The sequence below is a fragment of the Mytilus californianus genome, unplaced genomic scaffold, assembly GCF_021869535.1.
Source record: "Mytilus californianus isolate M0D057914Y unplaced genomic scaffold, xbMytCali1.0.p SCAF_2, whole genome shotgun sequence".
Lineage (NCBI taxonomy): Eukaryota > Metazoa > Mollusca > Bivalvia > Mytilida > Mytilidae > Mytilus > Mytilus californianus.
The window spans coordinates 45,241,267-45,256,130 of NW_026262668.1; the positions used below are offsets into that span (position 1 = coordinate 45,241,267).

Genomic DNA, 14,864 nt, shown 5'->3' on the forward strand with positions numbered 1-14,864 from the left:
TCTTCTGCTTTTGATTAAATTACAGGGCCATTAAACCAAATTTGGCCTCAATCATTATTAGGGTATCTGTTATGATTTTAATCTATTTTTACATGATTTCTAAAACCAAAGTAGAATCAGGTGAATGACACAGGCTCTTGAGAGCCTCTAGTTTCTATACGCCCGTTTACGGGACGTATTATGGTATACCTCTGTCCGTCCGTCCGTCTGTCTGTCCGTCCGTCGTCAACATGTCGGACATTAACTCAAAAACGCTTTAACCAATTTGCATAAAACTTTGGTGAATTGTTTATATCTATTGACGTGAGCTCCCTTTTGTTTTTTATAAATTTTAGATTTTACGTTTCCGAGTTATGGGGTTTTATTCATTAAAAAAAAGGGGGATTTTCCAGTTTTCAGACAATAACTCAAGAATGCTTTCACCAACTTGCAAGAAATTGTGGTGAATTGTTTATATCTATTGACATGAGCTCCCTTTCGATTTTTATAAATTTTAGATTTTACGTTTCCAAGTTACAGGGTTTTATTCATAAAAAAGGGGGATTTTCCAGTTTTTGGACAAAAACTCAAAAATGCTTTCAGCAGTTCTTATGAAACTTTGGTGAATTGTGTCTATCTATTGATGTAAGCTCCCTTTAGAATTTTATAAATTTTACATTTTACATTTCTGAGTTATGGGGTTTTATTCATTAAAAAAGGGGGGATTTTCCAGTTCGGACAATAACTCAAAAATGCTGTCAGCAATTCTCATGAAACTTTGGTAAATTGTTTATATCTAAGATGTAAGCTCCCTTTTGATTTTCATAAATTTCTAATATGACATTGAGAATTAATTGAACTTTATTTGTTTATAGTCTGAAAACAGATTTACTAAGTATTGCGCAACAGCACAGTGTATTACACAACAGCAAGAAATCTTTAATTGAATATAAATTCAATTCATATAACCAATTTCAAGTTCTTTGACTAGATTTATTCAGAAACCTATAATATGTCAAATATTTAATAACAATCCAAATTCAGACCTGTATCAAGCTTGAATATTTTGTCCATTTTTGCCCCAACTGTTCAGGGTTGGACCTCTGCGGGCGTATCCAGCTGCGCTCAGCGAAGCAGTTTTTATATTATAGCACTGCCTTCTAAAAATTCTTCCTATATCCCATTCTAGGATTTAGGGCTATGTTACGTTTACTTTGTAATGTCTGTCTGTCCGTTCTTCAAACAAATATTTCTGTCACACTTTTCTCAGATACTGCTGAACAGAATGACTACATATATATTACCAAATGTTTGACAGGGATGATTGGTCATGTGGGACCACTATCAGATATGTCAGACACCTACTTCCTGTTTGCCAAAACTTTAAAATTGAGAATGGAAACAGGGAATGTGTCAAAGAGAAAACAACTTGACTATAGAGCAGAAAACAGCGCAAGGCCACCAATGGGTCTTCAACACAGCGAGAAAATTAAATGTTTCAATATGCTGAATGAAATTGAAAAAAAAATGTGTCTCATTTTTTCGCAGGTACTACTGAACAGAATGACTTGGAGGGGGGCACTTCAATCCTTTTGTTTTTTTTTTTTAATTTTCGACCTTATATTATACCATGAAGCTTGAAAAAGTTATCTATTCCAGCTTCTCATCCCTAAAGCTTATTATATAGTGTTTACTCCCCCACCCCCCCTTTGCAGTCGAATAAGATCTGTTCAGATTATGTACAGACTGTTTAGAAGTTGTTATATACTTGCATACATCAACATCATACTATATCGTCTGAAAAGCTACTAAACAGTAATGAATTGACTGCAAGCAAATTGTCTGAACAGAATTGAATTAACTGCAGTGGATAAGTCTGGAAATCAGCTTAAAGATAGAACATGACTGACTTATTTATTGTTCAGACTTTTCAGATGATATTAAGATTGAAATGACAGTTTTAGACTAATAATCATTGACTAGTGTATTGTCAGCAACTTGGCAGTGCTGAGTTGTAAGTTGTGAGCTCTTTTCTGATCTGTCAGTGTCAGACACCTTCTTCCTGTTTTCCATGTCTCTGAATTTTGAGTGGGTCTTTTGCTTTAGCAGGACGTGTCTTTTTGAATTAACATTGGGTCATTTATTGCAACCAACAATTTGTAATGGCAAACTTTGATAATTCCTAAAATGCCCACTTATTACCTTATACTATTAAATATAAAGTTTGTTTAAATGTATTGCCTTCTGCAATTCTACTAGGTTAAAGGGTTGATCTGGGGAACAATTAATGAGTACATTAATATCATATCTGAATTATCTGGTCACTTAACTATGTATATGATTTGAAGGTTCTTACATTGCCTTTTAAACCAATCATCCAATTAATCATTAAAAAAATGTTATTTCACTGTCAACGAATATTTTTTCTGCCTAACAGAAGTTCCACTGGAAAATTTGTTATAAACAATGTCATAATATCTGTTCCTGTTTCCACAATTTTATTATGGAATACTGCATTTAACTAAATGCAGAGAAATTTTGTTAGGTCTATTGTTGTCAAACCAAACTGGAAAAGACTTTTTTAAAGGTTTCATAATTTATGACTTTAGACATGTGATATCAAGTTTAGGAATTCCTGCCGTACTCTTTATCTTCATATTTTAGATGAGTGGATTGGACGTGTTTGGCAGGAAAACCGATATAAACAGTTAGCAGACAAAGATATTTTATTTTTGAGTAAAGCTATTAATCCTGAATGTTTCAACAGTGTAGCACTCCAATTTGATTTGAATCAGATTGATGTTGCCAAGATACAAACAGAAAATAGAACAGACTTGTGCTATCATATGCTATATAAATGGAAAAATAAGAAAGGCAAGGAGGCAACTCTAGGGAAATTAATACAGAATTTGTTCTCATCCTGGATTTCTGAAAATGGAAGTGTTGGAGAGAAAGAATTAAAATTAGCCATTTTAAAAGTGACAGAGGTTTTCAGTAGAAAAGAATAAGTGGTATGTATCTCCAAACTTGATGTATTTTGATATGAAATAACCATAACTAAATAGAGGAAGCGTTGGTGTAATGATGAGACAGTTTCCTAAACAGCACCAATGTTCACCAGAATTAGAAATCATAAGGTTACCATAGTGCTTTCAATGATGGACAAGTGCCTATACCATGTGACAACTTTGACAATAAAAATTTGTAAATTAATTGGAATAAATTGCTAAAAAAATATTTTATTTTATTTTACATGGCAAAGAATGGACCTTGTTACATAGTAACATAATAATAACTTGAGCTACATTAAACAGATGTAGTGACATCAGATTATATGTCATATCAGTTTTTTTTATAAATAATTATTTACATATTTCTAGCTCAACTCTCAATTCTTTAGATATTGTCATTAAAACTTGCATATCATATGCAACTATTCCAGTCATAATTACGTTCGATAACTCTGCATGTTACTGGTTTAATTAGGATTATATAAAATTATCCTGTTACCCGTGTGATAAGTGTTTAGAAAATTGAAAAATATTTACATTTCACCTCAGTTAACATCCATTTGAGGTTATCTTTTATTGATTTAAAATAAAATCATAAAATAATTTCATAATCAGAATCGGACAAAACTAATCTACATAGGTCTTGTTAAAATTTACACCGTGATAGGGTGCCATGTTTGTTTTCTTTTATCACTTCGTTGTTATGACTTTTTATCTCCGTAATCTAGCTATGGATTAGGGTATTATTGTCGAGCCTGCAACATTTATGTCCTGAAAGCGAGACATAGCAATCCTAGATTCCAGCATCAGTGTCGGCGTCAGCGGTGTCAACATTTAGTCTGTGGTTATAGTTTTTTTAGACATCAGTAACTTTGTCAAACCTTCATGGAATTTTATGAAATTTAGACAGAAGCTTGTTTATGACCAAAAATACAGTATCCAGGCCAAAATTTTGAAAATATTTATTTTCATTTTTCCATATTTTACTTATAAATGTACTTAGTTTTTTTTACAGTTAACATTCAGGCTCAGTCTGAGGTTAAAGTTTTTCAGTCAACAATAACTTTGTCAAACCGTCATGGAATTTTATGAAATTTTGACAGAAGCTTGATAATGACCAAAATACAGTATCCAGAGCAACATTTTGAAAATATTTATTTTCCTTTTTGCTTATTTTACTGATAAATGGACTTAGTGGTTTTTTCCAGTTAACAAGTAGATACAGTCTGTGGCTATAGTTTGTTACACATCAATTACTTTGTCAAACCTTCATAGAATTTTATGAAACTTTGGCAGAAGCTTTTTTATGATTAAGAGATAATGTCTGAAGTAAAATTTTGAAAATATTTTTTTTAATTTTCAGTATTTTTCTGATAAATGGATTCACTTTTTAAGTCAACATTACACTTTAACACTAACAGCAGCAATCACAGGAAGACACAGGGTTCCGCGGAACCCGTTATGAAATTTTTAGACTCACAATTACGTGTCAAATCTAATTGCAATATAAACATTGAAATTAAATTAAATCATTTGCATGGACAAATGTGGAAGATCAACTACATTGGAAAATTAATTGGTCGCCATTTTTTTTCATGACTGAAAACTATATGCATCCAACAGTTATTTGATTTCTATCGTAAATTACAAAATATCTTTTACGAGTCGAGTTACAATGTCAGTGTAAACAGTGCATGATCAATGCATATAAATCTTTATTTTGTGTGGGAGAGAATGTTTCTAATAAATATACTAAAGTGAAGGTGAAATAAGTTCTTTCTCAAAACAATAAGACACACCTAAAATATTTCGAATATAACTTTTTAATTAATAACTTATTGAATACATGTCCTGTCGTTGTTTACTTCTGACAGCGGCCGCCATTTTCAAAAGTTTGCTAACTAATGACAAAATGTGAACTTTCAATCAAATTTTGAAGCAAAAAGTTTGTTACTTAGACTGATTTTGTTTTCAATTTCTTTGAATTAAATGTATTGTCAACCTTTTTAGGGGTTGGGCCGTTATTATTTACAATAAATAATTTGAGAAAATTGATTATTAAAGAAGATCCAAGTGCAATTTTATCGAGTGTTTACGAAGAAGTTAACCAAGGCTGTGTGGTTATGGTACCTCGATTTTCAAACTTAATTTGAAGCAAGAAAATCATATCTCTGAACTGAACTGAACAATTAATTGCCCTCAACGTTTAGCATCTTATATTTGTTACTGGGCATATATGCCCGCCTTAGTAATTTCCTTCAAACATGACCCAAACATTAAGTATTGGTGTTATTTTGTTGATGAAGATATATAATACAGAAAAGAAAACATTTAATTTGTAAATATGAAAAATCTTCAAAACGCAGAGTTCGGTGGTAAAATACACAATGTATCAAATAAAGTTATGATCGTTTAATATATGTAGCATTAATGATAAACAACAACTGAATTGTTAAATTCATGTGATGACTGCGATAGTTGGATATGATATACTTATGAGTAATAGGTTTTTTGTCTGGGAAATGATGCCTAGGGATTTTTCTCATGTATGAATTGTATGAAAAGAATTAAAGGTTCAACTCAATAAAAATTAAAAAATTAAAAAAACTTTGAAGAAATGTATTCAGAAATGTATTATTGTAAACTTGATTGTGTAATTCAAAATATGTTTTATGTCACATATTTATACAAAACAATATGTACTAGGCTTTTTTTATAGCATTTTGTTGCATGTAAATGAAATATTTTACACCTTTGTCGATTTCGGCTATCCTACCAATAATTTTATTATGTTATTTTTGGAACTAACATATATTTTATAGACATTTATAAAATGACAGTGAACATCCAGCTAAAATTACTGAAACTTAAATGATGAATTTTTAACCGGATTTTCGAAGGAAAAATCAGTTATTGATTTGGGGATGTACGGCGGGCGGGTAGCTGCCAAACAGTGTCCGTTCATCAACATGCAAACTCTTTGACGATTTTTTTTTCAAATTTTGATATGTTGTTTCCTGTGACTAAATGAAGGTCAGGTTCAATTTTCACGATTTTATAGCTTCTCTCGTTTTTGAGTTTTCAACTTTTTAGAAGTTCAAATATATTCTTATTATATGATTGAGTTATTTTTCCCTTTGAACAGAAATTGTGATTTGCAAATATCATTTTCATTAGATAATAATCTATTTTTATTAAAGGATATATTTAATTACTTTACATTGTGTAGATAAAATTGTTGACATTGATAGATAAGTTGCAAATCTATATTAGTTTGTGACAAATGAAAGAAAAAATATTGGGAACTATTAATTATATATATAAAGTTTGATTACATTATGTGGTTTGAAATAATTTTCATCTGTTAATAGATAACAAAACATCTGGTACATATCTTATCACACAATTATAATTGGAGTGACAGATTTATTTGAAAATTGTTGATGATAAGATCTGTAAGACAATATAAATCAATTTTGAAATTTACTGTTCATTATTAGACATTTTGAAGATAAGTTTTATAGATTTTTAATAGATATTGTATTCATGATAAATGACATTTTGGATTTTTTTTCATCATTTTACTTTTCTAAATTGTTTGAAGAATTTTGTAGTAGGTTTGTTTGTTATTCTGTATAAACTTAATTTCTGAATGCTATATATATATATTTTTTGATGAAGCAAACTCCTTTAAAAACTAAGCTTAGTTTGTCTTTAAATAAAAATGTATTTAGATTTCTGATTTTGGGCCCAGTTTTCAAGTTGGTCCAATTCGGGGTCCAAAATTATACTGTGTTTGATTTCAACATAAATTGAATATATATAGGGTTCTTTGAAAAGCTGAATCTAAACCTGTATTTATTTTCATGATTAAGTAGATAATACCCCATTGAGGTCCAAAGGGTCCTAAATTAAATTTTTGTTTGATTTCATCAACATTTCAAAAATTGAATTCTTGGGGCTTTTTGATATGCTAATGATAACAATGTTATTAGATTTTGGATATTTGACCATAATAGGTAAATTTCCGATTTCAAATTTTTCAGTTCTTTGACCACATTCATTTTGTGTCACAAACCTATACTGTGTCAAATATTCAATCACAATCCAAATTCAGAGCTGTTTTAAGCTTTAATGTTGTGTCCATACTTGCTCAACTGTTCAGGGTTCGACCTCTGCAGGAAAATCCGGTTTGCTGTCTCTCTGACAGCCTCTTGTTAATTATGGGCGAATCAAACCTTAAAATTTCATGTTATTTTAATGATTCTGTGCAATAACAGGTGCAACAACGTCTTATTCTGTACGAGAGGGGAATACAAATAGTTACCCACAATGAGTAATTGTAAGATTACCAAGTAGAAATTACTTTAAATGAAATTTTGTCCACAAACTGTTGGATCAAGGACAGCCCTTTTAGCTAACCTTGACCCGAAGTGTCAAATGAGCTATTCTCATCACTTGGCGTCTAAAGTCTGACATCAGACGTCAACTTTTACAAAATTGTTCTCTGAAACTACTTGTCCAATCTAATTAAAATTAAATCTCCGCACTTGCTCCTCGTTGTTTATATGTCGCGCGTGGACATATAAACAACGAGGAGCAAGTGCGGAGATTTAATTTTAATTAGATTGCTACTTGTCCACAATCATCATTAGAGTATCTAGTTACACAATTGTGTCCTATGATCATGCCTACCAACCAACATGGGTGACATGGCTAAAAATAGAACATAGGGGTAAAAGTTTTGTCTATTACCTTGAAAACCCCTATAGATAGTGAAAATCTGACGGCCAGAAATGTCCAGAATAATAAGATCTACCTACTGTCTATTTACATAGAAACTGTCCGACGACTTCTTATAGGAGTTATTGGCCTAAAATGAGGAATTTTACCATATTTTTTGTTCATTTTTGCCTATCATCTTCAAAAGTAAAATAGATAGAGAGAAACTTAAAATAGTATGCATGATCATCAAGTCACTGTCAAGATCTACAAACAATTTGACATGGCCGAAATCGTCAGTGGACTCCAAATATTGGAGCTGTTGTCCTTTGATGAAAATTTTTACTGATTTGTTGTGTTTTTGCCAATTGCCTTGAAAATTATAATAGACAGGTAGAAACTCTGAACATCACAAATGATCAACAAGACAAGATCTACAAAAAAATCAATTTGCTAAAATCTTTTATTGACTTCTTAAAGTAGTTATTGGCCCCTAAATGACGATTTTTACCAATTTTGTGCATATTTCACCAAGACTTAAGTTAAAATTGCAACGTTAGTTGTATTTTGAACAACGCTGGAGATCAAGATCAAAATGGAAGTTTGTGTTGATGTTGCTTGCTAGGAATTTAAAGATCAAAATGCTAAAAGTAAGTGTACATAAATCTGTTCATTTTTAGCTCACCTAGCCTAAGGGCCAAATGAGCCCTTCTCATCACTTGGCGTCCGTCGTCCGTCGTCGTCGTCGTCCGTTGTTTATAAAAAATCTTCTCTGAAACTACTGGGCCAAATTTAACCAAACTTGGCCACACTCATCATTGGGGTATCTAGTTTTAAAAATGTGTCCGATGACCCGGCCTGCCAATCAAAATGGCCGACATGGCTAAAAATATAACATAGGGGTAAAATGCAAGTTTGGTCTATTATCTTGAAAACCGCTATGAATTGAGAAAATCTCAGGGGCTAAAATGTTCAGAATGATGAGATCTACATATTGTCTATTTACTTCAAAACTGTCAGACGATTTCTTAGAAACTTAAATAAGCATGATTGATCAGCAAGACGAGATCTACAAATAATAAGTCCCATGGTCGAAATCGTCAGACGACTCTTTATTGGAGTTTATGCCCTTTAATGATGATTTTTATATTTTTTTTGCGTTTTTGCATAATATCTGAAAAACTATTATAGATTGATAGAAACTTAAACAAGCAAAAATGATCAACAAGACAAGATTTCCAAATAAGTTTACAATCTTGAAATCGTCTGACGACCCCTTATTGGAGTTACTGCCCTTTGGTCATGATTTAACCATTTTTTGCGTATTTGCCTAATATCTGAACAACTATAATAGATAAAATAGAGAAATTTAAATTAGCAAAAATGATCAGCAAGACATGATCTACAAATAAGTCAAATAGCCCAAAACATCAGTCGAATCCTTGTAGGAGTAATTGCTCTTTAATGACGATTTTTACCAATATACGTTTTTGACTACTATCTTGAATACTATCAAAGATAAATAGACACTTTAAATAGCAAACATGATCAGCAAGACTAGATCTACAAATAAGTAAAACTTTGCCGAAATTGTTGGTTTAATTAATATAGGAGTGATTACCTTAATTGATATTTTTTTACCAATTTTTGTGTTTTGGGCAAAAACTGAAGAAAATAGAGAGAAACTGTAAACAGAAAAAATTATCAGCAAAACAAGATCAACAAAAAAAAAAGATTTTTGTCATGAATTCTATTTCAGTCCACAATGTTGGAAAGTTTCCATTGTTGAAGATGCTCTTAGGCCTAAGTGAGCGACACAGGCTCTTTAGAGCCTCTAGTTTAATAGTGAAACAGCTGGTTTACTATAATATTTTGGCTTCATCAAATCAAAATGGCTGCCTTTTGAATTAGTCGTATAGGTCCCTTTGAAGTTTTCGTTGGTCACAGCAAACCACAAATTTTAGAGCATAGAGCACGGTATGAAAGAATCATGTCTTAATTTCATTACCGTATTGTTTACATATTTTTTTTATTAATATTGCTATATTATATATATATATATATAACTTTTAGTTGTAATTTTATTTATGTAATATGTATATTATATGCAGCAGTTTTAGAAACTGTTTCAATAGTTGTGCTGAACATGTTACAAGTTATTTCAATTTATTTAAGTATATTGCAATCAATTAGTTATTCCCTTTAATTTCATATTAGCAAGCATTGCAGTAATGAATTATCACTTGTGTTGGAACTTTATAAAACCAGTGTATTGTTTTGTAGATCAGTTTTAGCAGTATTAGTTATGAATTTGAGATTTTTTTTTTAATTAAGTCTCCCAAACAAAGTTTGGAGACATTGTTTTTGCTCAGTTATTAGTCCCCTACCGACGAAGTCGAAGGGGACTTTAGGTTTGCACTCTGTCCGTCCGTCCGTCTGTCCATCCGTCAGTCCGGCAAATCAGCTTTCCACACTTTTTTTCTTCGTTCTTGAAGATATTGATTTGATATTTGGTATATAGTTTTGACATGACAAGTTATAGATCAAGTTCGAATTTTGTGTTCCGGTCTGATGATTTAGTCCAGAGTTATGGACCATAACTTATGTTAGAGTACTTTGTTAAACCATATTTCTGTACAAAGGGAGATAACTCATTTTTTTAAAGACATTCTTTGGTAAATTATTTGAAGAATTTTTTGGCAGGTTTGTTTGTTATTTTGTATAAACTAATATTCTGAATGCTATATATATATATAAAAAAAAAATTATGAAGTGAAATCCCTAAATTAGATAATAATCTATTTTTATTAATGTATATATTACATTACATTGTGTAGATAAAAATTGTTGACATTTTATAGATAAGTTACAAATCTATATTAGTTTGTTACAAATAAAAGAAAAAATATTTGGAACTATTAATTATATTTGATTATAATTTGAAAATAGATATACACTGTATTACATCATATCTAATTTTAGAGAACTATTAATCATATCTAATGTTTAAGTGTTTTCAACACTTTTTTTCATCATGCTTGAAGATATTGATTGATAATTGGTATATAGTCTTATCATGACAAGTTATACAGATCAAGTTCGAAATTTTGTTTCGGTCTGATAATTTTGTGCAGAGTTATGATCCTTGGACTTGAAAAATTCACTCATTTTAATCAGTTTTCCACACTGTTTTTAGTCATGCTTGAAGATATTGACTTGATATTTTCTTTTTGTTTACACCATGACAAGTTATAGACCAAGTTAGCTTTTTGTTCCAGTATAATGAATTTTTACCCGGTAGGGGACTATGTATTGCCATGCAATACTCTCAGAATGCTCGTTATTATAATTATGTCACCCCTATGGTAATAGGGGAGATAAATTGTTATTGTTACGATTTTACATTCCACTTTTTTTGTCCAGCTTAGTTCTCGGAGATGACTTGATACACATTGATAAAAATGCACCATAATGACAATCCAGATGCAGATGTGCACATAGGGTTTGGAATTTTTAAGATGGCCGCCGTTACCATGGAAACGGCAAAAATGTTAAAAACCGAAAAGAGGTCCAAATTTAATGAAACTTTCAGGAAATATAACTCGTCATTCGAGAGTGTGCCATGCATCTTTAGAACTTTCAAAATGACCACCGTTGCCATGGAAACCGTCCAAATGTGAAAAAAAAATTTAAAAATCCTTAATTAATTCATAGTTAATCAACCGTTACAGATACTACCCCAAAACCTACCCCCTTGAATTGAGGGTATGCACTGTACAATTGATTATTGTTGGAATTTTTAAGATTGCTGCTGTTACCATGGAGATAATACTTAAAGTGTAATATTGACCAATATGGGATAAAACGTCAAAGTAACATTTTCTTGCAAATTTTAAGATCAAACTCAGTTAAATGATATTAAAATGTCATCTGTATGATTTTTTGTCGAGCCTGCGACTTTTGTCGCAGAAAGCTCGACATAGGGATAGTGATCCGGCGGCGGCGGCGGCGTTAGCTAACTTCTTAAAAGCTTTATATTTTAGAGGGTGGAAGACCTGGATGCTTCATACTTTGTATATGGATGCCTCATGTTACGAAGTTTCCGTCAGTCACATGTCCAATGTCCTTGACCTCATTTTCATGGTTCACTGACTACTTGAAAAAAAAGTTAAGATTTTTTGTAATGTTAAATTTTCTCTTATTATAAGTAATAGGATAACTATATTTGGTATGTGCGACCTTGCAAGGTCCTCATGCCCGTCAGACAGTTTTCACTTGACCTCAACCTCATTTCATGGATCTGTGAACAAGGTTAAGTTTTCGTGGTCAAGTCCATATCTCAGATACTATAAGCAATAGGTCTAGTATATTCGGTGTATGGAAGGACTGTAAGGTGTACATGTCCAACTGGCAGGTGTCATCTGACCTTGACCTCATTTTCATGGTTCAATGGTTATAGTTAAGTTTTTGTGTTTTGGTCTGTTTTTCTTATACTGTATGCAATAGGTCTACTATATTTGGTGTATGGAAGGATTGTAAGGTGTACATGTCTAGCTGGCAGGTGTCATCTGACCTTGACCTCATTTTCATGGTTCAGTGGTTATAGTTAAGTTTTTGTGTTTTGGTCTGTTTTTCTTATACTGTATGCAATAGGTCTACTATATTTGGTGTATGGAAGGATTGTAAGGTGTACATGTCTAGCTGGTAGGTGTCATCTGACCTTGACCGCATTTTCATGGTTCAGTGGTTATAGTTGAGTTTTTGTGTTTTGGTCTGTTTTTCTTATACTGTATGCAATAGGTCTACTATATTTGGTGTATGGAAGGATTGTAAGGTGTACATGTCTAGCTGGCAGGTGTCATCTAACCTTGACCTCATTTTCATGGTTCAGTGGTCAAAGTTAAGTTTTTGAGTTTTGGTCTTTTTTTCTAATACTGCATGCAATAGGTCTACTATATTTGGTGTATGGAATGATTGTAAGGTGTACATGTCTAGCTGGCAGGTGTCATCTTACCTTGACCTCATTTTCATGGTTCAGTGGTCAAAGTTAAGTTTTTGAGATTTGATCTTTTTTTCTAATACTATATGCAATAGTTCAACTACATTTGGTGTATGGAAATATTTTATGATCTATATGTCAGTCACGCAGGTTTTATTTGACCTTGACCTCATTTTCAAGGTTCATTGCTCAGTGTTAAGTTTTTGTGTTTTGGTCTGTTTTTCTTAAACTATAAGCAAAAGGTCAACCATATTTGTTGTATGGAAGAATTGTTAGCTGTACATGCCTGCCTAGCATGGTTCATCTGACCTTGACCTCATTTTCATGGTTCATTGGTCAATGTTTAGTTTACTTGGTTAATGTTAACTTTATGTGACAGTTGTAATAAAGCTTTATATTTAGGACTATCAACATAATATCAATGATTAGTAAAGAAGGCGAGACATTTCAGCGTGTGCACTCTTGTTTTAAATGGCCGCCGTTGCCATGGAAACAGCAAAAACAATGCATAAAAATACCTCGTAAATTTGACGCAGAGTTCTGTAATCAAGTGTATGTGCATACGATTAAAAACAAATCTGTACTGCTAACATCTTCTTGAATGTGCTAGAAGAAAAAAATATATTATTAAACGTGCTTTTATTCTATACAAAAATCGTGCTTTGAATAGAGAGTCGCCACCAATCTACTTTAAATGAATGAAAACTGAATCGAGTAACAATTACTAAACACGTGCGTTCTGGCCTAGAAAGGGAGAAAAACTAAGAGTACATATTAGTGACATTCCTGCACTTGCATTAAAGTACACATCCGGGATTCAAACACCTGCTAAAATATACACATTAATAGCTGAAATCAATCAATAAACGTGTAATTAAATTGTATAAGATAAAATACATATCAAATGCATGTATCGTGTGATCCGCGACCAACCATTCGTTACCTATTAAAGAACAAAATGAACAGTAAGTATGCTGCTCCGTCAATATATACACATGTTGTCTGTTCGAAGGTCCCCTCTAAAAAGACTATTAATGTTATTTAAAAAATATTAAAGTCCATGATAATATACTTAAGCATCACGTGACGCCACGTTCTTCCTCGCGCGTGGGTCTAATTTTAGATTCAAAAGATTTCCCAAACTATATATAGTTCTCAAACTCGGGATAATTCTACGGGAAGAGAGAAAAAAAGGGGGGGGGGATTAAAGGCATAAAAGTTCTTGCATGTATAATAGATGTGCCATTTGACTTTGGTATATTCAAAATGGTTGCTGCTACTGTGACAATGTCCAGTACGGGGTGACATCCTCCGCTATTGCTTGCAATGGCAATTCTAGTTTAAGGTTTCAAAATATGTTAGACTAACATGTCTAGTGGTGCATTCAGGGTTTCGTTTGTGCATTTGGGTCTAAAAAGGGGTACTTTGAGGGGCAAAAAGATGGGAGGGGTTTACTATAGATCCCTATGGGATTTTAATTTTTTTTTATTTTCAAATGATTAAGACTTGAAAACCGTTAGTGATAGACACACTCTTTATAATTGAAAATGTTCTTACATGATAAAGCACATCAAATGAAATAAAGGGTTAGTCCCCAGGGGTCAACCCCACCCCCTTGCTATTTGACAAAGTTCTAATATTTTGTAAGTGGCCAAGATCCCCACCCCTAAACCATACATATTCTGGTTTGTCATGATAAAGCACATCAAATGAAATAAAGGGTAAGTCCCCAGGGGTCACCCCACCCCCTGCTATTTGAGAAAGTTCTAATATCTTGTAAATGGTTGAGATCCTCACCCCTAAACCAAATATATTCTGGTTAGTCATGATACAGCACATCAAATGAAATAAAGTATTAGTCCCCAGGGGTCACCCCCACCCCCGGCCATTTGAGAAAGTTCTAATATCTTGTAAATGGTTGAGATCCCCACCCCTAAACCATACTAATATCTTGTAAACGGTCGAGATCCCCATCCCTAAACCATACATATTCTGGTTTGTCATGATAAAGCACATCAAATGAAATAAAGGGTAAGTCACCAGGGGTCACCCCCACCCCCTGCCATTTGAGAAAGTTCTAATATCTTGTAAGTTGTCGAGATCCCCCACCCCTAAACCATATATATTCTTGTTTGTCATGATAAGTCCATCAA

At 32.5% G+C, this 14,864-nt stretch overlaps 1 protein-coding gene across 2 annotated transcripts in view; it reads left to right on the forward strand.

The window, feature by feature from the left end:
• Positions 1-14,864, forward strand: part of LOC127727977 (uncharacterized) — a 67,552-nt gene that overhangs the window by 37,867 nt on the left and 14,821 nt on the right. Inside the window, exon 10 of one of the 2 annotated variants that reach the window (XM_052235118.1) lies at positions 2,644-7,508. The exons of the other annotated variant lie outside the window; for it this stretch is intronic. Within the exon in view, the coding sequence (XP_052091078.1) occupies positions 2,644-2,987 (344 nt within the window). The 3' untranslated portion in view covers positions 2,988-7,508. Of the gene's footprint in view, positions 1-2,643; positions 7,509-14,864 lie in introns of those variants that run through there. 2 annotated transcript variants of the gene reach the window in all.